The following is a 27962-nucleotide window of genomic DNA, read 5'->3' on the forward strand; positions in this document are numbered from 1 at the left end:
AAGAAATAACAGGATACCATGCATTTCAGCAGTGCTTTTCATCAGATCATTCCTACTTACTTTACAAACAGAATTAAGGAAGCCTCACAACATCCCTGTGAGGTAGGTGGAAATTCTTACACCCATTTTACAGGTGGAGAAAAAGGCACCGAGAGGTAAAGTGATTATCACAGCAAGTCAGAAGCAGAGCTGGAAATAAATCTAAGATTATCATCCTAGGTCCACTGCTCTAGACACTAGAGAACACCAACCCCCACATGCTATTGTAAGCTAAGAGACTACCTTGCTCTTCTACTTTCACCTCCTTTGGTGATTTTGACACTTGCATCTTATGCTCCTTGCAGAGAGCCATGTGATCAGTTAGGAATTTATTTGTACAGGGAGCCAAGGGGGTAAACACACCTTCAAACTATCCAGGCATGGCTCTAATTGTCCAGTGATTTCCCCCTTCCCAAGGAAATAATATTCCTCATTCATCATATATATCTTTTATGTTTTGCTAAGTTATTTTTTGAGTAGGATTATACACTGAATCCACAGCTCTCTGAGGCAGTTATGCAACTTCACTAGGAATTTCTTGAATAAACTATTAAGTTTATCTCATTGAGAGGGAATAAAGCACATTTATGTGCTATCACATCCAGAAATAGCAATAATCCTTTGCTCATCTGTAGGGCTTTCCATCCAAGGACCTCCCATTCCATAACTAGCACAACATGTCAGGCCTCACATCATCATTGTAAGGTAGGAAATGATTCCCAACTGCACAAGAAGGAAGAATGGCTTGCTGAGAGTCCCACAGAGATTATCTTGCAGAGATGAGGCTGAGTGCCAGAAGACCGGACTGTTCCCTGCCCCCTTTGCCGAGCAGCATTGTCCTGATGCCATGGCCTGTGCTTGATGGCTACAGTTTCACTGCCAGCCAGGCAGAGTACTTGAAAACTGGCTTTTAAAAAATTAAAAAAAAAAAAAAAAAAAATCAAGAAGCAGTTGAGTGGATGCAGGAGGAAAATGCCAGCTTCTTCTTGTGCTGTTGGGACCAGGAGCAAGAAAGGAGCATTCCTGTGGCAGCCGTGAGAGAACTACAGTGTCCGTGGAGTACACTGCACATGGTGCATTTTACTGAGGCTCTCCAGTGGAAAAGGACATAATTAACATGTGGTAATTAAAGACTGCCCTGCCTGACAGCCATGTGATGAACCATGTACTCCTGATGAACAAGCACTCATCTTTAAGTAGTCCTGTAGTCTAATGAATGCATGAATGTCAGAGATCAGGAGTGGAATTGTCAAGTCATTAGAAGTCAACAGGGGTGGATGTGATTCAACCAGTCCAGTACATTTGGTATCTGGAAGGGTCAGATGCTCTGATGCAGATACCTTGTATAAACTGTTACAAGGTTGTGGTTTTTACCTGCAGGAAAGTATGTTTCCAACCCCCTTCAAAAAGTGGGCTGGTTGATGCTTAGAATCCTTCAAACTCTTATCTCTTTCTGTGGAGAAAATAAAACTGATCCCATCTAGTGTTAAGTGTGATGATTGTGTTGTTCATCTAAATCTTAGCCCTTTCTTTAGTTCTAGTATCTTGAACTGGGTACAGTGGACTCTTCCTGCTGAAAAAAAAATTCTCTTCCCTCAGTGATAACAGTTCTCCTGTTTCTGTATTAAGAGAGTGGATAAATGGTAGCCTCCAGGCTCTCTCTCTGCATGTGTTGCTTTGTCATATTCCTTCCCAAAACTGAGGAGGGACCTTCCAGTCTTCCTTCACAAGGAAGGATACCCAATAGCCTTTGTCTAAGGAAAAAAAAAGGTTTTGACCTCAGGCTGCAAACCTTGGGAAAATACACAGGCCCAAGAGGAGCAAAAGGATGAATAGTGTAAAAAAAAAAAAAAAAAAAAAAAACCAAAAAAAAAAAAAAACCAAAAAAAAGAACCCCACAATACATGACACCTCTGTGGCACTGAAAAATCCCAATGCACCCTACAAACTTTCTACATATGTACAGCTTATTGTCACCAGGTAGTGAAGTCCAGCCACCTTCACAGCTATTGGCCAGGCAAGGAATTCCACCAAAGGGGTTGGATCAGGAGCCACAGGACTGACTGTTCTGGGGCTGGGACAGGGCCCAAGCCTACCCAGGGCTCTCACAGACACCCATTTGCCTTTCCTGGGCTTTGAGTCAGACCTGCTACAATGGGAGGCCAAAGGGGGTCTTTTCTAGCTAATGGCGAGATGAGTTTGATGCATTGTGCCAAAGACCTTTTTTTCCCTGACCCGGATTAGAGCCTGCCCTGGGAACAATGGGATGGGCTGCAGCCCAGCAGAAAGAATTTGCTGAGATGGCAGGGTCTGAGGTTTGCAGAGCAGAGCAGAGCGCATACCTGCACTTTTTTGGCATGGGGCTTAGTTTTGGGGGGACATAGCTGTTAACCTGAAGCTTTTAAAAGCATTGCTGCACTGTCCCAGCCAAGAGTTGCTGCTGTAGTCCTAAAATTAGAAATCTATATTAGACATCTAAACATTTGCAAGCACATCATTTTCTGCCTTCTGTAAAAAAATTGTTTCTGAGTCTCTGAGAGTTCTGTACAGACCTGTAGGCACAAAAGGTCTAAATCATCTTTTGAAAGGCATTGTCTTACTTGACCGAGACTTTGGCATTTAATGGAGAAGTAGCCCACTGAATGGCTCCTGTCTGTCAAATTAAAAACAAAGGCTGTCAAAAGACCTTTACCATATCAGTCTTTTCAAACTTGACCAACCAGTTTTGTGTTTAGAAGTTTAAAAAGTCACATAGTTACCCAGACCCCTGGTTTAGGTTCACAGGTGCCTTCAGGACTCTGTACCTGAGATTTGCTGAGTGCCTGGGAGCCTGGAAGCTCCAGGAACTGAACACTTGTCAGGATCATACCGTGAAGGCTTGTATTTGGTTTCATGCTCTGGGGGCTGTAGCTGTCCCCTCCTTTCTCAGAAGATTTTTCCCTCTTGCTTGGCTAAATCTAGTCTCAAATCTTTAAGTCACAAGGCTACAAGTAAAAAATATCACTTGAATTTATTCTTTCCAGTATTCTGAACTAGTCTCAGGGCTGGATGACCCTCTTGGGAACAAATAATGCATCTATGGGCATCTGCTAACTCCTAGTAGAGAGCTACTGTTAACCTTGCCCACTGTCAGTGTCACTTGAAGAGCAGAAATATTTTTGACCAGGGAAAATATATTTGCCTAACTCAGATATGCATTCACAGAGAAATTTGGAACATTTTTGCCTTTATTTTCTGAATAAAGAAGGAAAGTTTGGCTTAGTAGTTTACTGTGTTGATGCTAAGCATAGAATTCACTTTGTGAATTAAATAACTGCAATTCCATGCCAACAGCAAAGGGGAGATCTGCTCAGTGAGCCATAGGAGGAAACAGAAAGAGAAAGACTAGATACAGTTGTTGATCAGCCTTTCCCCTCACTGGCTGAAAGACAGATCCGCCCCACATTCCTAGAGAAATGTGGAACACAAGGCTTTCAGTAAATATGATCACAGTGGTGACATTTGGGTATCACTGCCATATTAGGCTTTAAAATACATCAGTTATCTGCACAGTGTAGATATTACTGTAAGGAGTGAGCTGGTATGTGGGAAATACAGGGACATACGGGGCAAATAAGGCACTGTTACCATGGTAGTACCTTTCCAGTTGAGAATCATAAAAGGAAATAATATTCAAGTGGCCATTTTAGCACTTTGCTTAAAAATATTTTTTGATTCTTTCTCTTTCTCTATCTCTCCTTTCCTCTTCAACCTTTTCCTTTCCATGTGCTCCCCGCATCCTGCACCTTCATACAGTCAAATCATCTGACCTGGCCCGGCTGCTGGCTTTACTTAGCCTGCTCAGGGGTCTCATATCAGCGGCAAGTTCAGCAGGTGCTGAAGGCCCTTCCACTTCATCTCTCACCACCTCCTCTTCTGCTTTCTTCACCCCTGGCTCTTCCTGAGGCCCTGGCTGCTCCTCCTCTCGTTCCTCCTCCTCTGCTCGTACCTTCTCCTCTTCTGGTTCCTTCGCTTGCGCATATGATGGTAACCTCTCATCGAATGCCCTGGAGAGATCTTCCAGTGGCCCCATTCCAATCTTCTCCTCAAACTCATTGTAGGCTGATGGAAGGGGGCTGGGCTCAACCCCTACTTCCGTGAGAGGGAAATAGTGGGACACCGGCTTCTCTTCTTCCAGCAGCTTGTAGCCTTTGGCCTTTGGGATGGAAGGGACTGTGATGGCATGGAGAGGCTTCTCTGGGACCTCTCCAAGCTGCTCCTCTGCCGGTCTCCTCAGAGCCCTCCGGATTCTTTTCAAGATCAAATGACTGATCTCCACCAGGTTGAGGAAGAGGGACACAGAAGCCACCACCAGCATGAACATAATGAAGATGGTCTTCTCCGTGGGCCTGGAGACAAAACAGTCCACAAGATTGGGACAGGGCCACCGCCCGCAGCGGTAAAGGGGGAGAATTCGGAAGCCATACAGGAAGTACTGACCTACTATGAATCCCACCTCAAAGAGGGTTTTGAAAATGATGTGGAAGATGTACGTTCTCAGGAGAGTACCTTCCAGGCGAAACTTCTTGGTTCCATCAGGGTTGTTGCCTTTGTTTTGGTTTGGAGCCAGGGGCAGCTTCTCTTCATCCACCTCAGCTTGCTGGCGCCTCTCAGCTTCCTCCCTCTCTTTCCTCTTCTCCTCCATGCGGACGTGGTGCACAGCATGCCCGAAGTACATTAGTGAAGGGGTGGATACAAAAATGATCTGCAGGACCCAGAGCCGGATGTGGGAGATGGGGAAGGCCTCATCGTAGCAGACGTTCTCACAACCAGGTTGCTGGGTGTTGCACACAAAGTCTGACTGCTCGTCTCCCCACACCAGCTCGGCAGCCGTGCCCAGGATCAGGATGCGGAAAATGAAGAGCACCGTAAGCCAAACTCTCCCGATGACAGTGGATTGCTCGTTCACCTGCTCTAAAATGTTCCCCAAGAAACTCCAGTCACCCATTTCTTATGGTCTAAGGGAAGAAAAAACAAAGAGAAAGACCACAAATTATGCTAAATTTTAAAGATTTCAGGTTTTCCTGCTGATGTCTTTTGTTGCATCGAGAACAGAAAGGCAGGCAGTTGCTTGCTTGCTGATTTGCCTGTTCACAATGATTTATTAGCAGGAGAAGGGCTGGGAAGCCAGAGCAAGCTGCCTGCTAAATTCTTCCTTCCATGGCTCTAAATGGGCAATTACTTTTCAGCCAGGGAGTATATTTATCTCCTTTTGCAGATGAGAGTCTTCTGTGGCACCTTATAGGCTCAGTTCTCTGAGTCTGCTTAGATTTTGTACACGTACAAACACTCACCAGCAATACAGTGGAACAGATTTATCAGCAGGCAACTGCAGTGGTTGGAAGAGAGGATGAAGCTTTTAAGCACACAAATACTTCTGCACCAGAACCCCGCATGGGTTGAACAGATCTCGAATCTGCGCCCATCTTGCACCTAAACAAACCTGAATTCTCTCTAGGTTGCAAATGTCAATTCTGCTTTAGCAATCACTGTTAGGTAAGAACAGCAATTACAACATCATTACTGTGGTAGTAATGCTGTATAAGCTTAACAACTACTATATAGATTAGTTTTGCTATATAGAATATGTTATATGCAATATAATTATTTGGTGCTATTGGGGCTATTCTTTGCATTCCCTTCTGAAGTCGGTTGCCACACTGACAGTGGAAACAACCTGGGGAAAACATCTGGGAAAACAACTCTTACTGAAACCTAAAATGCTATTTGCTGTCTCTAAAATGTCAGTGCCACTATCTCAAGCTAACATAGAGCTGGAAGCCAGCTGCAGGTACACTATTGGAAAGCTAAGGCAGTCAACCATTTTCAAGTAATGCAAGTCAAATATGAGATATGTCATTACTTTTGCATTATAAGAAATTATTCCTGGGTCAGGGCTTCATTCTGCATATCCTGAACTTCCCACTTTATAATTTCAGGCAAGGGAAGATTTATGAATGAGGAAAATAGAGATGAAAGTTGTTTTGTATGGGTTGATTTAACACATCACAGCAGTCTGAAGTCTCTGAGGAATGTGGAATATTACAGTGGCCCAGAAAGACCAACTTGTAGAGCATGACAAGTGAAACAGGGAACATTATTCATAAAATAGCTGTTCACAGGGATCTAGAATTTCATCTCTTAGATACTACCTCCATCTATAGTTCCCTAAATGCAGACACATACACAAGCACTCAGAAAAGGAAGGTACAGTCAACAGCATGAAAATCTGAGTCTCTAAACTTCCCTCCTCCTTCAGATACCACTGGGATATATTTGTAATGCCATATGTTATGACACACCAACGCATACCAGTCTGTTTCAACTACTCTGTGTACGTAGTCACACATAGACAAACACACAAAATATTGAGAATTCTATGTCTCAGGGGAATTTCACAAATTTTCAGTCAAAAAAAAAAAAAAAACCAACAAAAAAAAACCTAAAAAAAAACCCCCACAAACTTATGATGGCATTTGCTAAAGCAAGATGGACTCATATTCCTTGCATTCAAACCTCATAATGGTTTTACCCCGGACACGCATGTTAGAAAATGAAGAACAGAACACAGTTCCTTCAGCTTGCACAAACACCTCGCATACATAAGTGGCAAACATATAATTTAATCACCAAGGAAAATTGCTACTTTCTCAGTCATTAAAATCGTGTAAAGAAGTGTGTTAATGTCAGCGCTTACATTAACAAGTCTAGTGGAAGATTATGCTGTTTACATACATTATCTAAACTGATTTAAACATCCTCTTTCTGCAAATTCACAGAGCAAAGTACACCCGACAGTTACTAATCACGTGCAACTCTGTAAAAATCATGACTACACACAGTACCAGCTTTGTTGTCCCCCAGGCACCTCAGTTACCTCCATCCCTTTCTTTCCCTGTGAGTCACACTGATATCTACGCTACCATTTGAGCATTTCCACTGCAGCAAGCAAGAGCGACGTTCTAGGTGTGATAAACCTCATCACGCAGAAAACTCACTGTACAAGAGAAGGGAAAATGTTTCCTGTCTAACTCCATCACACGTCTTGCTCACAGCTTGCTACATTTGCCTAAGCCCTCCCTGAGATCACTTCCAGCTGGCCACGTTCTTCACAACTCTGCCATGCCCATCCCCTCTGTTTTCTGCAAGTGAAGTGGTTTGAGGTTGCTCAGTCAGTCCAACTGCGAGCAACAATATTGGGTGGATGGATGAGGAGTAGCACAACCAGTTCAAATATCTGGGATTCCACCTGCAAAGCAGTCGGCCCCTCCAGCTTCAAAAAAAGGGGTAAGCGAAGTATTTAGGGAGCCACCTTTCCCCTGAAATTGCCTGTCACGAGGAAAGAGCAGGACTCTGCCTAAGCCCTCTCAGAGTCAACAGATTGATGTTCTGAACTGTCCCGGGCTGGCTGCAGTCCCCCACCCTGCGCTCCCAGACGTCGCAACCTGCGCACGCTACCGGCGAAAGAGGCCGAACAGGTTAAGGATGTTGAGCAAGCAACTTGCCGCTGCGAGAGGCTCCACCGAAGAAATGTGTCCCCCTCCTCTCTTGGCACTCTGCAGGGAAGAGTGAACTTTTGTCTCTCTTCTTCCCTACCCTAAAAGCCCCAATCTTGTCGCACGACTGAGCAGATATGACTGAATTGGCTCTGATGGTGGGTTTTAGTTGCCCTGCAATATTTAAGCTCCGAGCCAGACGGCTTTATGAAGTGAGTGACAGTCAGTGACGTGGGGAACAATAGGGAGAAAAAAATAGAGAGAGAGGCAGAGACACAGAGAGGAGAGTCCACTGAACATGAAAAAGCAGAGGGGGGAGAGGAACAGGCAGCAGGCAGTGAAAACCTAATACATGCATAAATGGGAGTTTGCTCAGTTAAGCAGGGACCAAAGCATCTCTGCAATTCCACTGTGGTTCAGCACAGTGTGTGTCCACACTCGCTGGTTGTTAGGTGGTGTGGTGTGGCAGGTGAAAAGGGAACGCCAACATCTCTGATAGTGGCAGCATTAATTGAATTAATTTGTTACCCTACACCCAGCTCTGACAGACAAGTTGCATTACTGATTTTCAGGCAGATACTGAAGTATTGGGTTTATATTTGGCATTGTCAGATACTTTGGTCTGCTCTTTAACATCTTTTACCTGGAAAAAGCAGCAGAATGGGAAAGCAAGATTAACAGTCAATATTAATCAAAGCTGAGAAACACCAGTTTTACAACCTCACCTCTCAGTGTCTCAGCTCTGCTTAGTTTTTCCCCCAAATGCATCTTGCATGTGCACATGTATCAAGAATGTCTAAACCAAACTGTTTTGTTAAGGAGCATAGTTGAATTCCAGCAGCCCAGCACACAGGAATGTTACCCCAGGCACATTCGCCTACCACCAGCCACCTGCAAAAATGCTGGAGAGGCCAGAGAATAGAGGAACCACAGGGTCAGTAATGCATCCACAAGTACAACTAAATGCCCTGAGAGTTTTAATTAAAAGTCAAAGGCTATAACCTTACTCTGAGGTATGGTTTTTGTAGTCTTTCTGGAGGCATTGCTCAGAATGTGCTCTTGGTGCTCAGCTCTGAAGAAAAAGAGGATTACTGGAAGCAAGATTTGCTAAGCAGTGATACAGATGCCAGGTTCATAAAGTGATGAAGCAGCAACTACCTCTCCTCTCTCTTTATGCAAACTCAGCACTGAATTTAATTTCCCAGAATGGCACTGGGAGACATTCTGTCTCCAGAAATGTTGCCATTCGAATGAGATATTAAAACACGAGGGCTGCAAAATTTTGTACCTTCAGACCAACAGTTCCAGGCCACTCTTCTGTGTTTCTGGGCATTTGTGTCCATGTAAGTTCAGAGCTTCATCTCAGGAGTTGTCTTCCCAAACAGCTTTTAGGATGATTTGCAGAGCCCCAAGGTCCAAAGCACAACTGGATGCAGGGATGATGATTTTCAAAGTGGATTTCAAAAGAGCTAAGGCATAAGTGAGAGACAGAAAAGAGTCATATTTTGCAAGTCTGGAGACACAAAAGAAAAATCACCCTCAATGCAGGTAATTGGACTGAAAGTCATACTCTGAACACCTTAAGAAATCACTCTCCTAAACAGGGAAGCAGTAGCAGAACATTTTTTAGCCCAATGCTACATAAAGCATGGGAACAGTCTTCCTGGAGAGAGGACACCCAGTGGAGAATTCACAAGTTCTAAGAACACGACATGAATAAGAAAAGGCATGGTTGGATAAATGAGAGGAGCAAGGTGAGTAAGGAGGAAGAAACAACACCTTTGTTGATTTGTTTTGTTATATACTATTGAGATAAACTAGTATCAATGTATGAGTGAGTGGTCATCACTGCCACCCTCAACCCCTCTCTGGAAAGCAGTAAGAGAGGGAGGACTAAACAGTGCCACCAGCATCCAGCACTTTTAGAGAGTGTCTGCAGGCTGGTGCATCACAGAGGGCAGGTGGTTCAGATGTTAAACTGCCCATTCCTTTTCAAACCAAAACCATCTTTTTGGAAAGCTCTAGCTGAATGTGCACATCCCTTTCTAGGCTTTTTCTCTCTAATATAATGAGCCAAACCCCAAATCTGGTATGTAACTACATGGCTGTAGTCCATCTCTAAATTACATCCAGCTACTGTCAGAGACCTTTCCCATTAACCTTCTCTCTGCCTTTTGCTAACACTATCCAAATATCAAACATTGCCTGACAAGTTACAGAACAGCTTGCAATATGCAACTGATGCAGAAATTACATTGAAGACTGTGATTATTGGGTCTGTGTTACCTTCATCCAAATGATCAGAGCTGCCTTTCTTTGGTGTCACAGAGTGCAGAGCCTTTAGCATGGGGCACACCCAGTTTTGCAGGACATTTCTGGTTTGTGGAAAATCAGAGTCCCTTCATCTGGAGGCCTTTTATAAAGGCACCACTGAGCTCTGGGTCAGGTTCTCCAGCTCACTAGGGCCTCCTCCTTCTGTAGAAAAAGGGTCTAAATGAAAATGAAGCTGGGCAGTGAGGAATTACTGTTGTACTGGGGCTATGCAAAGAAGTGCAAGAAGGGCATGAAGAGGAGAAGGCAGAGCATGAGAAGAGCAAGAAGGAGACTTGATTCTCTTAGGCACCAGGGTGATGCTGGAAGTCAGGCTACCTTTGTAGCATGAAAGCAGTGGCTGTGAAAGGAAGGAGTAGAGACCATAAAAGCAAAGGTCGAGAAGACTGGACCTCACGTGCAGCATGTGACAGTCACTGAGTCTACAAAAGAACTGCAGCACTGACAGCACCAGACTGAGAAGGGCAAACACTTTCAACCTGTGTACCTTGGTATTTATGTTATCATTAGGCAACCTGTAGATGTGCTGAGTACTTTCATCCCCAAAAAACAGTGCTAAAAATAGTACCAGCTAGTGAAAGTTACCACTGTTAACTCACAGTGGCTTTTCCTTGCTTTTGGGACTTTTCTTGCCTTCAAAGAATCATGGGCATCTCCTGCACTTTTCAAATACTATTTTCTTTTGGAAAGAAGTTTGCTTCATTGCTGACTTCTCAACCTTTATCTGCTTTGAGGCTGGCGACTGAGCTTCTGTCCCTGGCACCACTGAGTCTGTGAAGTCTCCACTGCAACTCAGCCTTTTGCTCAGAGACTACGAGGTCACTTGGGGAATGTGGGATTTTTCATTCCAAACGGATTTCCAACACAGACATGATGTCAGGACAAGGCAGGGCCATGCTATTGAACAGCTCTGTTCATGCATGATAGCAGATTGTGCAATTATATAGAGCACAACCCTGGATAACGATACCCCTCCCTCAAACAAAGTTATCTTCTGGGGATCTGCTTAGCTAGGAAGTGGCACACGCTTCCTGTTCTTCTGCTGAGCACATGAACCTCTCACTCGTGGCTGAGGCTGAACACTGGGCACATTCAGCCTCCCTGCAAGAAGCTGGGACCTTCACCCAGCACTCTCCTCTGCCAGACACTCACCCAGCTCTCTAGTAACATGTGTCCTTGTCCATCCCAGAGCCAAAGTGATCTATCCTCTCATCACCAGGATCATTCTCCCAGATTTTATCATCTCTCTGCCACCTACTGGTCTCAGAAATCATGTAAAGTGTAGCCAGCCCCGCACAAGTCTCCAAGCAGACCCTACCATGTCCCTGCAAGCCTGGCAAATGTCACTGCCTGCATTTTTAGGGCCAGGCTCACAGATTTTTCCAGGACTCTCTCCAGGCACCGGTGGATATGAATTGCTGGGGAATATATCTTGCTAGGCAGCTGCAAGCAGACCATTAAGAAAAGAGAGGGAGGAAGATATAAAGCATCAAGGAGAAAGAAAATTGGGGAAGCATGTAACAGGAGGACAGGAACACAGGAGAGGTGAAGATAGGGCTGAGTTGTGCTGAGCCTCTAGAGAAGGATGAATACTAATGGGAAACATGTTTTTAATTTAAGGGATGGAACCAAACTAGACAATAAAGATAAGCAGGGCAAAAGTGGAATGTCTTTCAATATCTGTTAAATGCAGTTCTTCTCTGAAAATTACTGTTCTAGGAGGACCTGGGGAATTACAGGCCAGTCAGCCTAACTGTGATACCTAGAGAGATACTGGAACCAATTATGAAACAATCAATTTATAAGCAGCTAAAGAACAATAAGCTGATAAGAAACAATCAGCAGGGAATTTTGAAGAACAAATCATGTCAAACCAAGCTAATTTCCTTCTTTGACTAACAGGCCTGGTAGATGAGGAAGAAAGGGTAGATGTAAAATACTTTGATTTCAGTGAACACTTTGAAAATATCTAGATTACAGGCTCCCAGGGCAGCAAGCAGAGTCACCATGCAGAAGGCACACAGGTTGAAGTACCATAATCAAGGGTAATTATCAGGGTTTCACTTTTCCAGCTGGGAGAATTGTGTCCCTGAAGTTCTGCCTCCAAGGCTCTTCAGTATTTCCTTGAGTGTCTTGGACAACAGACTAGAGGACAAAAGGAGGAGGATGACAGCTGGGCTGGGGGTCAGCAGTCCCCAGGAGGCTGAAGTGATTGGAATCTGAGAGGAATGTGAGACACTGGGGAGCTGGGCTGCCTCTGCAGAGGTGACTGCACCAAGATCCAGCTCAGGAAAGGTGGCTGCACAGACACCAGGTGTGCTGCTCCAAACTCAGTTGTGACTAGTCCAGCAGAGAGAGCTGGGGTGGGACCCAATGTGTGTCTGTTAAGTGAGATCCCCACAGAAGAGGGCAAATCTCATTCTGAGGTGCTTTAATGCAGATTTTGTGTATAAGGCAACGGAAGCAATTATTTTGTGCATTTACTTGATACTGCTGAGCTCCCAGCAGGAACAGTGTGTCCACTCCCAGGCACTACATTTTACAGGAGATGCAGACAAGTTGGAGAAAGTCCAAAACAGAACAGCAGAATGATAAGAGAGGTGGAAAAAACCCCATGACTTATAAGGAATGGATAAAATAATTGAGTTTGTTTTCTCTAGGAAAAGAACAATGGGAGGGGAGGCATGATAACAGTCTTCCAGGACATAAACGTTTGTTATAATGGGTGGAGAGACTAAACAGTTGTCCCCTACATTCACCAAAAGTAGAAGAGGAAATAATCAGCTTAATTTGCAATAAAAATGATATAGCTAAACATTAGAAAAACACTTTGCAATGGCAAGAATAGCAAAGCACAGCAGCACACTGCTTGGGGAGGCTGTAGAATCACAGGAGGTTTTTATGAAGAGGTAAACAAACATCTGTTAAGGATGATCTTACCTCATAAGCAGAAAAACAAGCAGGGAGAGGGAGGCTTTCTGAGGTCTTTGGCTCTATGGTTTTGGGTAGGACCAAAGACCTGAAGAAGCCTCAGAGAAATATTTTCAGTTAAAAAAAAAAAACAACAAGAAATAGTATCTTGCCACTATTGTGGGTTTGTGAAAACCCAGCCTGGGGGGACACTCAGACCTGGGAGCAGGCTGGCTGTGCCAGCAAGGAATTCCACTCGAGTTAATGATCTCCTCCGGAGTGGGGTAATTAGCTGGGGCAGTGAGGAGCACAGTGGGGCTGTCCTGCTCAGCCCAGGTGTCCCCACGCCGCCCTGCGAGGACGGCTGTCCCCAGGGCACCTCCAGGGCAGTCCCAAACGCGTCCTTCGCCTCCAGCGACGGCTCTGAACGTGCTGCAGATTTAGAGGGGTTTCCTCACCATAACCCCATTTCAACCAATTTGCCGTGTTTTCTCGCCCAGCCCAGCCCTTCCCAGAGGTGCTGATTTTATCCCAGGGCCACGCACCGTGTCCCGGTGCGGCGGCGGCTCCCGCAGCCCGGGCCGCTAGCGGGCGGTGTCTTCTCATCCATGCGCCGGCACCCAGGGATGCTGTGCGGGACCAACAGCGCCACGGGCACGCTGTGCCTTCTGCGGGCTACACCCCACCTTCCGCTTCGCTCATTTCTTAAACTTCGTCTGCAGATACAAAGCCAAGCACGGCAAACGCAGGTGGTGCTGTAATGACTATTCTGAATACGATTTTTTTACTTTTACAATGGTTAAACGGAGTTAAACCGGCATGAAGATCATTTTGATGTCTCTAATTTTACCTATAGACTCAGTGTAAACTTTGTTGACAAAGCACCTTTTTGACTAGTAAATTCTGTGCTTTCACCTGAACCTGCTTCCCTTTCCCAGCAAATGCTTCACAGGTATACCAGCTGACCTGCATGATTTTCCCTTTAACAATAACATGGTTGATAATAGAAACTTCACTAAAATTATATCAGTAGTAAAAATTCATTAAAGGCACAAAGAACAAGTAAGGCAAAAAAGATTAATTCTCATGTGGGTGCTGTGCTACTGCAGCAGCACCAGGAAGAGAAGAGTACTCCTTTAGACACATTTCATGGATCAGCATAATTTCACTTAAAACCTGATCAGGCTAATTCTAGAAGCACAGACCTTTACAAGAGTGTGTTGGTTAGAAAGTCTAAGTTCTTAGAGCATCTGCAATGGCATTTCTGAAGAGCAGCGCTGGGACAGGGCCTGGAGCTCATAGGTAAATGGTTAAACATGCATTATACACAAAGTGCCTTTCCCTAGGTCCCCATATAACCTCCTCTTACCTGTACCTTTCTCTGCCTCTTGCCTAAAACTTTCCCCCTGGTCACAGAGGTGGAGCACATCATTGAGAAGATATAAAAATACAGGCACGCTGCATACTTAAGTGGTCCATGGACTCAGATTTCTCTCAGCATATATTCGAGGTTATGGCCCTTCCACCAGTGCTGAGATCCTCAGGAGAGGAGCAGAGGAGCTGCTATCAGGAGCTGTGAGGTATCAGGCCAGTCAGGGAACATGTTGCTTACAGCCAATCTGGGCTATGTGAAGTGGATCCAGGGAAAGCAGTGACAAGTACCTGATAATACTTCTGGTAATTAATTGCTCCAGGCCTGCCAGTAAAAGAGGAGCTAATAATATCTCCCAGCCTCTTGAGGGGATCTCCATATGTTTGTTTTATCAAGACTTTTTGTACAATCTCTTAACATTCCCAGGCAGAAGGAGCTAGAAGGGACACAGCTTCTGAAAGATGGGAACAAGTCTGTATGTTTGGAAGCATCCTGTTACCTCACTGTCCATGGGGTTTTTTGCCTTCCAGTTTTTGATGGGGGCTCATTCCCTACTCCTTTCTCTCTTCTTCTGGGCTCTTCTCACACCAGCAAGGCCTGCCTTGCTGAGTGGTAGGCTCAGGGCTCTCAGGAGCGTTGTCACCACCCACTCTCCACCTTTATCTCCCTGCCTTCATTTTCACACCACGGAACCACCCAGTGGAGGTGCACTCTGCACACGGGGTGTGAAGGTGGCCCAGGAGAGCTCACCAGCAGGCCAGGCCAGGGATGGGGATGGCAAAGCAGGCCATTATCTCTCCTTCCCATCCCAAGAGATGTGCATACCTGCTGTGCACTTGGGCTGACCTCAGCTTCCCATTTCCCACAGCAGAGCACGTTCCCAGCCTCTCTGGGGAGGACATCCGTGGGGATGGTTCCTGTTTCCCTGCCCTTTCAGTCTTCCTGAGCCTGATATGATTGTTTCTTTGGGCACAGTGTAAAAGATGCCAGCAAGGAACGGAAGCCTCTCATGCCTCAGCAATTCATTAAGTAAAGGAGGTTATTGAACTTGGAAGCTGTTGAGCCAGTCATTCTCATTTCCTGATCAAGAAGACAACCTGTCCATAGATACATCATTCATTCAGAGGTGTTCAGCATTCACTGAGACAATTTGGCTTCAAACTAATAAACAGCCAGATGGAGGGAGGCAAGGATTATCTATGTACAGACCTGCCAGAAAATATAGGTGGGAGAACCAAAGGGCTTCTCCGGTTTGGAGTGGCCTGGAGAGTTTTTTCTTCATTATTTCCAGCAAGCTTCAATCCCTTGCAGCCCTGTTACTGCTCAGTGAATATGATATTCTCAGGAGGAATATGGTTTAAAGCATGTTGGGATCCTTTTAAAAGAAGCATGAAGACTCTCTGGGGGTCCCCTGTCCTATGTGAAACCTGGCAGAATTTTAAGGAGCTGATTCTATGGCAAACTTCTAAATCTCATCTTGGCACAGCAACTGTAGAATACTCTTCCACATGCCCTGAATTATGAGGCCCCATTGTTGTCTGATTGATAAACACCATCCCAGTGAATGCAGCTGTTACAGGTATCTCCCCAGCAAAACGTAGGCATGCTTTTTAATGGGCTGTGTCTCTCCAGTCCCCAAAGCTCTGAAGCACGGACACAAGCTCTAATATTTCTTCTCTTTGCCCCCCTGCTTTGGCTCAGGGTGCAGCAGGTTTGGTGGGCTTCTACTCCCCCTGAGCAGTGCTGAGTTTATGCAGCTGCAGCCCTGACTGCAGTGCCCTCCTTTACAGGAACACAATATAGAAAGTCAAGTCCATTCCAGTACATCCTCTTTAGCTGCATACAATTGTGGTGTTCCTTTCCAGTTTATATTCATCAAGGCTTTGCCTTCCCAGGGGACTACAGCTGTAAGACATTGGAATAAATGCTGGCATGGCTTGTAAGACAATATTAAAATCAATAGGTATAGCCCTAAGACAGACTGAGTGGGGCAAAAATAAAAGTACTTGCTAGCTTGTTTGTGACTTTGAATCACAATTTCCTAGTTATCAGTATTCAATTTTTGTGAGTTGGTGTTCCAGTAACAGGATTGATGATTTGGATGGATAACCAAGAAATACTGGAATATGGCAGCACTGGTTACTCAAGCACTCACCAAAGAAAAAAAATTAAGTTACTGCTTAGCTTAACACATGACCATGTTGCTGACTCAATAAACAGCCTTGGGGGTTTTTAAATGTTCTTAACATCTTCCTCGTTTGGCAAACTTTAAATCCAAATTGAACAAAATTTATATTTCCCTTATCAGGGTGGCTGAAGTGATGGCAGAAATGAGAGGCTGGTAGCAAGTTCACTGATCCCCAGCTCGCTGCACTCTCATATGAAAGCAGAAGGAGGTCCAAACTGGTAATGCAATGCTTTAAAAAGATATGTTGCTTTAAAAAGTGCTGTTTCCCAGCCCTGAAGAGAATTCTGGGCTAAACAAACACAAAAAGTATTTAAATGCAAAAATATAAATAATCACTAGCAACTGCTTAAAAATCATTTATGAGGCACCAAAAATACACAACTCCCCAATAAAGAAAGAATAGTGCAACTTGAAAAACAGAACCTGATGTAAAATTGAAATGAGGCAGCTTAAAGTAAGTAAAGTATTACACATGTAACAAGCAGTATGAGAGAGCTGAATATAAATTAGAAGATAAGAAATATAAAAAAATATGATGGAGGTGAAAGGGGGGAAAAAAGACTGACAAAGGTCTTTTTTTAAAAAAGTCAATTAAGACCAGAATGAGTCTGACTCATAGTATTGATCTGTTATCAGATGGAAATCTTAGATTACTCAATAACAATGCAGAGAACACAACAGAAATCAATAAATGCTCCTATCCTACTGCTGAGAGGAAAGAAAGTAGTTGATGAAGACCTCGTTACTGACATGTCTATTCTTGCAGTACCTCAGAGGAGTTAAATACCACCTACTAAATCAGGCATTTTAAATCATCAGGACTAGGTACCAGCACTGAAAATTTCTAACTTTCTTTAGTTTTGGGTTTTTTTTTTTCATAAGCTGCATACATAATTCCATGATTATGTTGATCTTCTGTACTTCTTGGTGCAATGGGTAAGTCCTGGAGGAGAAGAAGAAATCCCATAGTCTGGCATTTTTAAAGACTTATGTAGAAGGGCATAAATATTTTATAATTATCTCATAATTACTCACAGGTAACTACAGACCTGTGATAGGATCTTAGACCTGAATTAAATAATGAAGTGGCTAACAAAGAACACAGGGAATAAAAAGAGGGAAATATAACTAGGGGCAACCAACATGGGGTTATAGAAAATTCACCCCTACTGAACTGTGCTCCTATTTTTCTCTGAGGAAATTGCATGTACAGTTGTTAAATATAACAAAGCTGGTACAATATACTTGAGATCCTGGAAGGCAGTTTTTCCCTTCTATCATGTGGCACTATGATTAAAGAACTTGCTTGGCATAAAAATAAGACAGCAGTCATTAAAACAGACTATAAGTGACCTATCAGACTTGTTCCAAAACACAATTGAGAACTAGAAGTGATTGGGGTTTTTTTTTTGTAGTGTGTTTGTACCAAGATCCTGGAGGGTGTCTGGCATCAGGATATTTTTAGTCAATAACCTGGAAGAAAACATCAAACATTTTACAAAAGTCACCAAGTCCTGGAGAGGGGTCAGGCAAAAGGAGACTGCAGATCTAGAGCACACCTGATGGCTCAGAGGGCTGGACAAACACAGACTGGGTTTGCTTTAGCACAGGGAAGGGAAGGGCAGTTCCTGCCCTTCTGCAGGGAGACCAGCTGTAGCTCTGTTGTGGAGAACTTTGTCCCAGGAAGCAGTGACTTCCTGCAGGGCTCTGAGCTGTGGGTAGCTGAGGACTGCATGAACTCCCACTGCACATCTTAGGGTTGACACATAGAGGCAAGGTGGGCACACCTCAGTCCTGCCTGGTTTACCCTCCACTGTTCATGGAAGCCCTCTGCTGTCAAAAGCTCCTGTTATGTGTTCTCCATGAGCCCTAATTCATCAAATTAGAAAAATAATGCTTATTTTCTGGTTCATAAGCCAGCTTATTTCAATGCCTACCTGCCAGATTAAATGAAGAAGGTGTCAAGGTACCCCCCCAGAATTGCCATCTTACCTTGTACTGATCACAGGAGACTGCAGATCTACACATGGGCTGCTGGTATGTCATTTTAAGGGCTCAAATTTGCTCATCTCCAGTCCACCTCCCAAAAATAATTTATGATCTGTGAGGTAGCCCAGAAAGCAGAATCACAAGTGGTGAGGTGCTGCATCATCCTGAGGATTCTTACTCAGCATGAGGGTGCCAGCAACCTCCTGTTTGGTACTGCACCATTTCAACTCCATTGGAGCACAAACACCAGTCCTGGAGGGCTGTTGATGAACCTACAAAGGCTTCTGAACCACCTGGAGACAGACACTTGCATATCCCTGATGCCAAAGACCAGTCAAGGATGAATCTCAGATGTCAAAGGCTGGAGCCACCCCATTTTTCTGCAAACTAGTCCAGTGCTGTTGCATTCTTTGGATGTCAAAGCATGGAAAACATGGGTGTCTTCGAAGCATCAGTCCTGGGAAAAACAAAGTCTGCCAAAGAATTTAAGGAAAGGTTCTTTGTTTAAGGAAAGGATGCCTGAGCTTGTCTGGGTAGAAAGGTCTCATTTGTGGAACAATAGAGCAAAATAAACAATATAGGGTTTCTTCCAGTGCAGGGAAGAGGGCCGGCTGAAGCTGGGACTTCTAGAGGCAGCATTTAATCTACAATGTGTCCTTAGAGAGAAGATAGAGACTGCCATGAGAGAAGATGTAGACTGTCCTTGGAGAGAAGATGTAGACTGCCATGAAAGGAGATCTGTGAAACTGCCAAGAGATCCTGATGATCCAGGCCCAACTCTCCCTTTTAGGCAAGGTATTTAACAGTGACAAAAGTAAAGATGGTTGGAGGCAGATCACTCACCCCTGACCCATGGAAACCACTGCCGTAGGCTGGGCCTGAGCCCTGAAGGACTGCATTTATTTACCCAAGAGGTTTCATTAGCTCTGTTTGCTACAGAGAGGGGAATGGGCTTCTTGGGAAGGACTTCCATCCAGGCAGCAAAGTCCCCATGCAGCAGGGACAGAGTGTTCTCAATGACTCATTAACTCAGCTGTTTAGCACAGCAATAAGCCCTGGATAAGGAAAGAGCCAAGAGCAGCCCTGATTGCCAGAGAGGGGTGGGGTAGAGCAGAGGTCCCTGCTTCAGGTCCTGACAAAACCTCTCACCTTTACTCCTCACAACCAGATCTCCACCTCGGTGGCACCTAGCACAAGCACAGCTAGCTCTGCTACCACTGGAAACAAAACCACAGAATGGGGCCGTGGCATGTTTCTGGCAAGAGCCATCGAAGCCAAAAGCTGCGAGGCCTGGAGAAAGTCTCCCGGGGCCCGTGTGCGAGCACAGCCGTCCTGACCGCGCGCTGGCCTGCAGCGATAACATTGTGTGCCGAGGTTGGCACACAGTCCAGGTGAAGTCACAGGAGGAAAAAGCTTCCCACCCCACACAGCCACATCCACAGATCCTCACACGCCCGCCCAGCCAGCCCTGCTGCCCTGCCTGGCTTTCCTCTGCTGCCCTGGGCTAGGGCTGGCTCGCAAGTGGCCATTGTGTTTCCTAGGAAGTTCTGTCACTGTTACAGCAAGGACCTGGCCATGCTGGCTGTGTGCAAAGGCTCAGAGCCTCTGCTGGCACCTCTTGATGCTGTCCCAGCCTCCACCCACATAGACACCCATTCTTCTCCTGCTCTCAGACCTCATTTCTAATGGCACATTGCACCTCTGATTCTTCCACAGGCACAGACTTGACCTCTGACAAAGTTTTAAGTCTTCAGGGAATAAGGTAAGAAATAAAGCAAATATATTCCCTGGCATCATGGGAATATAGCTTTTCCACCAAAAAAAAAAAATTATGATGTTCATTGAGGTAGCAGAAGGAAAAACTCATTCTAGTTTGGCTAAGAAATACAAGAGAGTAACAAGGTTTAAAGTTTGAAATGGATGACAGAGCCATAGATGATGGTATGTAAAAGGAATGTCTTGATTTGGCTAGAAGATAATTAAAGCACCATTGATAGATGACAATTAGTCATCACTGACCACTTCACTGGGCACTAATGAAGCTTCATTTACTTTGGGATATCAGTGCAACATTATCCAATAAAAAGGTGAAGCAAACACTGGTGAGGGTTTGCACAGGGCAAGGTGAAAAGGAGCAATGCCTGGGCTGAGAGGGGGAATGCCTTTGCCTCTTGCCCTGAGGTCCCAGGTCCCAGTTCTTAACCCCAGAGCTGCCAACAGCTGTGAGCCAACATCTGACTGTAATGCCAGGAAGAAGTGGCACGATGTGGCAAGAAGTGGCATGATGTCATCCAGACCCACATCTTCACAAACTTGCGTCAGAAACCTTGGCAGAAATCGTTCCTATCTCTACAGGGGTCCAGTTTGTGACAAAAATCCAGCCACAAACTTTAAAGCCTCGTGGGAAGGATCCTCCAAAGCCTCACTGAGTTTTTCTAGTGGTTAATTACAGATGATGTTAAAAAATAGTGCTTTTTCTCACATAATCTTTTGGGGTTTTTTTAATCCAGTTTCACATTCCTATTTTTGGGTCTTAATGCCCCTCAGTCTGCTAGACCACAGGAAGTTTCTTCTCCTTGTAGGTATACCTAGACACTGAAAAAGTTACCCTTCAGCTTTCCCTTTTCACTCCACCTCTTCAACCTCTTTTACTGGAAGGCACATTTCCAATTCTTTAACACCCTCAGGCATTGTCCCTGAAACCTCTTTCATCCAGGAATTACCAACAAAAGCACTAAGCAGAGTACATGGGAAGTGACATGTTAGTGCTAAATCACACACACACATACACTCAGCCCTTCCTAGAACCATTCAGTTTGAGGTTATTTACTGAAATCTGCATGAGTTTCCCCAGCTACAGCATCCTCCTGGAATTCTGTAGTCAGCCAGTGAGGTGCACCAGCCCCCACTCCTTCCTGAGACAAACTTGCCAACTGAAAAATGTAGCCTGTATTCCTAATTCTTTGACTTGTGACTTACAGCAGCTATTGTTATGCTTGGCCCCATCTTTCTGAGTCATCCAGATTATTGCAGTAATGTTTTTTTTGTTGTTGTTGGTTTTTTTTTGGTTTTTTTGTTTGTTTGTTTGTGGCTGGGATTTTTCTTTTTTTTTTTTTTTTTTTAGATCACTGATTTTTTAGGTCATTCCTACCGATCAATTGCTGTCTTGCTCAATAGCATTGAGCCACAAATGACCAACTTTCCAACGTTTACTCCTCCTTACAACTACACATCTCCACCCATTTGGAGCACTGATGGGTTTCCCCGTGAAGTCCTAACATCTGCACTGCAAAAAAACAGCAACGACAAAGCTCTCTAGAAGCGCTGTAGCAGCACCACCTATTCCTGGCTCAGCCTACCTCGTGTAATTTGACTCCCAGAGCTTTAAGCGAAGTCAACATTTGATGAGTGTTTCTGTAGAGCCTACCACAAACAGGACCCTAATGAGGAAAGTTTTCCCCTCTCTGTCTGGGACAAAAACAAGCACACTCTCAGCTCCATCCTGTGTCATTAAAAAACAGCCTCAATGCACACTGAAATATAGGATTTCCACAGGACTGGGCACCAGGGAGATGCATGACCTGCAACAGGGGAGGTGGATCAGGAGCTTAGACAGTCACAGTTTTCTTTATAATGCTGTATACCCAAATCTCTTCTCATATAATCTTTTCAGTTGTTAAATACACAAATATGGGATTACATTTCCATGCCTGGTTCCCTCAGAGGCAGTATACAAATTACAAATAAGCAAATATATGGATTCCTTGACTTCCAAGGGATTTTTTGAGATTAACTACTTAACCCCTAATTACACCAACACTAGCTGGCTAATGAATAAGGTGAGGCAACACCCTTGGCTGGTAAGATTCACAATGGAAAAAAAAAGGAATTTCATCCCATGGAGGAAAAAGGGCTCATGGATCTGGCAGTCTTACCATGCAGATTTCCTATCTGGGACAGGGTCACATAGTCTGTACCTACAGGAATATCTGAGTTTCACATTTTACTGTAGGATCACTGTACAAGAAGGTATTAAATCCCATGGTTTTGCTCTGTGTAAACAAAGGGTCCAGGTGAAACAGGTCCTACCTGGACAGGCACTTTTCCTCCACCTGTCATAGCTGATGAGTGTGAGAACAACCTACTTCCTAGGAAATTTTAGTTTAGCTATAAGGGACACTTCTGTTCCTGCATCACCCAAGTGGTTTGCATTTTAGTAACCTTCACTTCAGTCCCCTGTCTAGGACCAGGCAAAACAGAGCAATGCCTTACAAATAATTCCAAAGCACCAACACCCTGCGAACTCTGCACCCCAAGGAATGGCTGTGGCCTGTGGTGACAGACCCATGGAGATCTTTTATGCCAAAAGCCTACATGCTAAAACAGCTTCAGAGACTCAAGCTGCAGCACCAGTGTCTTCAAGCTAGCCAGAGGAGTAAGGATAAACACAGCATCCATAACTACTGCATGTGGCACTTGCCCTGTGATGCACAAAGTAAAATACCAAATGCATTCCCTTGCTCATATCAACCTACACACTACTTTGGGGAATACAGGCTTACTCAGAAATCTGATACAGAGGAGCCAGACCACGCTAGAGCCACAGCACCTCCCCCCAGATGAATTCAGGATCGTTATATAGGTGATAAATTCTACTTTCATTGAGAGAGCAGCAGGGCCTGGGGACACATCATTTGTGTACTTGCCCCCACAGAGGCCCTTAGCCTAGCTAGCTGAAAAAATACAGTGTTTATGGAGTGTATTTCATGGCTGAGCCACTTCTCCATTGTACAAAACAATGCTAATAGTTCTCCCACCTTTGCCTAATTATTTTCATCCTCTTTCCTGCTTTCTTTTTGTTTTGACTCCTTCCCCTTTCTGTCTGTCTGCTTAAGCTTGATGGGACTTTGATTTCCTCTTTGCCCCATGACTCTCTCTTCAATACCATCTTCTTGGATGATCTACACCAGTAGCACTGGGCACTTCTGTCCCCACAAGTGATGAGCTTCATCCTCCCCACAAAAGCATATCTCAGTTGTATTAGACCTGTTCAGAAAAGCAGACAACTCCTGAGTACTGTTAGGGTCCTTATTGTTCCATACAGGAAGAGCCTGTTTATAGCCTGGAGCTTGCAAGGAATTTGAAATGCCTTCTCCTTCCACTTGGAGGGCAAGCAGCTGAAGAGAGCAGGAATCCCGCCTCCCCTCACAAATATCTTGGCATTCCAGATATCAGCCTTACCTTTAGATCCTGCAGCCCAGCAAATATGCTATCACATATCCCAGTGTTTACCCAGCCTATGCAATCTGATAGGCCACCTATACTGAAGGGGGTGATTAACATCTAAGAAGGGATGGGAGGCAACCTTCCACACAGCCATGATATATTTTTGGGAAGGGCAAGGCAAAGTCAAAAGGTCTTCCTAAACCCTTTGATCCTTTAAGCTTCTGGTTACCAAATAACCACCAGTATCCTTTTCATAAAAGCATTTATTCTTAGCTGCATGAATTCCCATCCCCATTTCTGCAACATTAGTGTCTACTCCCAAGCTACATCTTTCCTCCCAGCTACCCCATCATCCCCCAGCAGCTCCAGTAACCCATTCCTGAAATGCTCTCCTTTTCCTGACTGAAAACATACTGTGCATCTTGCTTGCTGCACCCTTCTCTCACCTTCTATAACATCCCAATCACTTGACACAAGCAGCCAGCAGGACACACTTTGAAAACTTCCACTTCTAAGACCTCCACACAAAGAAAGTAAGAGAATCTGCTTAATTCATGGAGTTCTCATAGCTTCTGTCATTCCCCTGACAGTTGTACAGCTGCTACATCTGCTGCTGCTAACTAGACTTGTTTTTAGCAAAGCACAGCAGGAACTAAAGAAACCCAATTCTGGCAACACTATAATACCAGAAACGCTCCCTCACTTTCATTAACTTAATGCTCTGCTTTTTATTTTCTCTATTCCCTTTTTCTTCTCCTCCTCCTCCTCCTCTCTTTTTTTGCTGGCACGGTGAACTTTTTTCACCAGGTCAGCAGCAAACAGGAGCAGCTCAGCTGGTGGCTCACATCCCCTCACTGCTGCACAAAGAGTGGAGGTGGCTGGCATTGGGTGCCTCAGAGGAGCACCAGCAAATACCAGCACCTTTAGGGGATGCCAAATCAGATATCCATGGAAAAATAGTTGCTGAGGGCATGGTTTCATAAGGACATGAATATCTCACACCTACCTGTAGCACTTGTATCCACCTGAAAATGGGACCCACCACCCTGCTGTCTTTCCTGGTGTATGTACAAAATGCAGGGGAGGTGTCATAAAGCACTTGAGGGAAAAAAGTGATAAAATTATAGTAAGTCAGGCTGGTGGTGATGTGGCCCAATAGGCCACTAATTAGGACGTTTCACTAGAATGTAGGAAAAAAGAAGAAAAAAGTCAAGATCAACACTTTCTCCATTTGACCTCAAGTGTCTTGGACAAAAGGCTCTGCCCTTCAGGCTGGAGCACATTCTAGAATGAAATTGACTCAAATCTGAAGTGGAAGCTCCTTAAAATTTCAAAGAAAAACCTGAATGAGATCTAGGCCTGGCAGAGGGATCCCAGTGGAGAGAAGTAAGAGCTATATACCATCCTCAGGCTGTTACAAAATACAGACTTTGAGGGTATTACTGACAGAGACCAGAGACAAAGTGGCATCAGCAGCACTGGGAATCCAAGTGTTGCTCTCAAAGGGCTAACAGTGGGTGCCAGGTGGCACACTGGCATCAAACAGCTTAGTGTTCCCTTGCCCAACTCCTAGCTGGGCAGACAACCAGTATTCATGTCAAGGGGAATTAGTTACTCGCTGTTTTCAAGGTGTCATGGTCTGAATCCTGCCTAGTATGAACAGAGTTCAAAAAAATATATGAAAATTACCAACAGTATTGAAATGCAGTATAATAAATTTTGAAGCCTTGGAAAAGAGGCATAGAGGAGCTTTTCAATCAGACTGTATAGGCAGAAAGTCAGGTTTCAGAGGATGATGAGATTTCATAGGTTCATATGCAAGGCAGGGCTTAGATACAGTAAAAGGTGTGGGGATCTGAGTGTCACTGTCAGGGAGAAGAGCAGAAGTGCTGGGGGTGATGAAGAGTGCTGGTCTTGGGAAAAGGCCCAGGTTTCCCACACAGAGTTCCAGATGTTGGCGGGGGATGATGGAAGACTGGAGAAATGGTGAGGCTCTGAAATAAAGAGATGCTAGCACAAGATGTTGGGCAGAAACAAAAGAAAGCAGAAGAGAACACTTCAAAAGCACAGAAAATATCAAAGTTGATGGGAAAAAAGTAAGAGACTCCTAAAGGTGACTGGGGCAACACTAGATATTCCTGTGAGAAGAGCTTTGGGACAATGATTTTGAAAATAAACTTTGAGGTATCCAAGCAAGTATTGGAGAATAAGAACTTGGCAAAGCTCATGTCAATACAGGGAATATGGAAGGAGTTTGCTCCACTCTGCAAGTTTGCAGGATGTGGAAGTGATTACAGGGATGATTCCAACAGCAGTGCTATATAAGAGATCTTGGGTTAATAACATTCAGTGAATAACATAGTACAGAGTAGAGCTGTAGCCAAAGAAGAAAAAAAATACACCAAGAGCTGCATAAGCCTATTTTCTGAATAAGACATAAAAGAAGAACAGCAAGTCAAATTGAAACCTTTCATTGATTTCACTGCAAGTTTCTGTTGTTAACTGTAATTCCTTTCTCTAAAGAAGTCCCTTGTTTCATCTTTAATCATTTAGAATATTTGGATAAAAAGGTAAAGTCAAAACTTCAACCATGAAAAAAAGTAAAGGATTTTGACCCCATGTTCTGTGGTAAAAACTTTAGAGGTTTTTCTCAGCAAGGAACTCTGGCATCATAGATTTTTCTCTCCAGTTCAGGAAGAAGGACACTAAGTTTAAGACCATTTAAATTTCTTTTTTTAACAAAATAAAATTAAAATAAAGGAAAAAAAAATCTAAGTTTCACACTCAGAAGGAAAATTCTTCTTTTCAGCCAGTCAGGTTTCATTGTTCTCCTGTAGTGGCAAGATACTGTTCACCAGTTTGGCAGCAGTTACAGGTTTCAGAAATTACATACCTGCTCAGTAGATGCTCGGGGTTTTATATTCAGGGGCCCTCAGTTCAAACCCATCAAGAGGACTCTCCCAAGTGTATCACTGCAAGTTGCTCCCCTGTTAAAAAAAAAATTAATTAAAACTACCTTTAAAAATTGCTGTGCGCCCGCAGGTAGGCCTAGAGGTAAGGTAGCAGTAACATGTGGGAAAATAATACCCTTTTTTAGTGATAACTAAAAAAGCACCAGAAGTACTTAGGTGCTTAATATCTCAAGAGAAAGAAATGTTATTACTGGAGAAGAAAGAAAAAGAAGGGAAAAAAAAAAAAAAAAAAAAAAAAAAAAAGACCAAAAAAAACAAACCCTGGGAATTCCTTCCCAACTCTATTGTTTATAGAGAACTAACATTCTGCAATCACTTCACATGGCTTCCCCTTCCAACTCTGCCAGGTATGGGAAAGTCCCAGCGAGCCCAACTTTTGCAAACCCCTATTCTGACCCAAAATTCACTTGCTGCCGTGCCCGTCCCGTGGCGTACACCTTGGAGATCATCCCGCCCTCGCCTTGTCCCAGGTTCGGAGCGTTCCTTTGTTACCTTGCTGTGCCCTGGAGCCCCGGGCTGGTCTCTGGCAGCTCAGGCTCCCATGTTCTGCAAGGTTTTCTGCAGGGCTGCTCAGCAGATCACCCCGGCCGTGGCATTTTATCGGCGCCGCGCGAGGTGAGCACGGACACGATAAGGAAGCGCTAAAAGTCAACGAGGTGCCACTGACAAGGACTGGAGCTGGGCTCACGCTTCCCCACGGCCCACGTGTGTGGTGACACTGAGCAGCCCAGGCTCCTTCTCACCAGCTGCTGCCTTGGAAGGAGGCACCTTTCACCCTCTCCTCTCGCTGCGCAGCCTCCTGTCCATCCATCCATCCACCCCATCTCCACTGGCAGCTGTCACAACTCCAGCCCTGCAGAAAACAAATTTTTTCTTATGAAACACCCGCGGGCTCCTCGGTGAGGGCTTAAGAGATTTTTCGTTGCTCAAACACGCTGATGGACGTGTCTCCTGCTTGCTTCATGCCTGCCCACCATTCCCTTCCAGGGAGGAAAGATTTGCTGCCTGAAGTGACTTCTTTCCCAGGCAAGCACTCCCATATTCCTGGAGCAGAGCCCCCAGCAGCATGCCTGGCATACACACCACAGAAATTAGCCCCTTGCTCAGGCAAGCCCAAAGGCCTGGGAAACCTGCTGTGACTAGCAGCTTGATTAGGACTTAAGTCTTTTTCCACCAGATTTTCAGGGGAAGGTGAACAAGCTCATGAGAAATTTATTTCTGTTGTGCACCCACGGTCCCTGAGCTGAGTCCCACAAAAGAACAGGAGGTTTAACCAGCTCACAGGGCAATATATGCTGTTAGAGCAAAAATATCCCACATCCATCCTTGTCATGGTGACCATTAACTCCACATGGCAAGAGCAGAGACAGCCCAAGTGGCCACAGACTGACTGGAGTGTT

At 44.6% G+C, this 27962-nt stretch overlaps 1 protein-coding gene across 1 annotated transcript; it reads right to left on the bottom strand.

Annotated features, from left to right (window-relative positions):
• Positions 1–3318: 3318 nt before the first annotated feature.
• Positions 3319–27120, bottom strand: GJA8 (gap junction protein alpha 8). Its single transcript, XM_053934931.1, has 4 exons — positions 27055–27120; positions 26484–26577; positions 8863–9043; positions 3319–5036 (listed from the first exon to the last, which is right to left on the bottom strand). The coding sequence occupies exon 4, from the start codon at positions 5024–5026 to the stop codon at positions 3827–3829; it is 1200 nt and encodes a 399-aa protein (XP_053790906.1). The 5' UTR covers positions 5027–5036; positions 8863–9043; positions 26484–26577; positions 27055–27120; the 3' UTR covers positions 3319–3826.
• Between the last annotated feature and the right edge of the window lie 842 nt (positions 27121–27962).

Source organism: Vidua chalybeata, chromosome 2 (genome assembly GCF_026979565.1).
Source record: "Vidua chalybeata isolate OUT-0048 chromosome 2, bVidCha1 merged haplotype, whole genome shotgun sequence".
NCBI classification, from domain to species: Eukaryota; Metazoa; Chordata; class Aves; order Passeriformes; family Viduidae; genus Vidua; species Vidua chalybeata.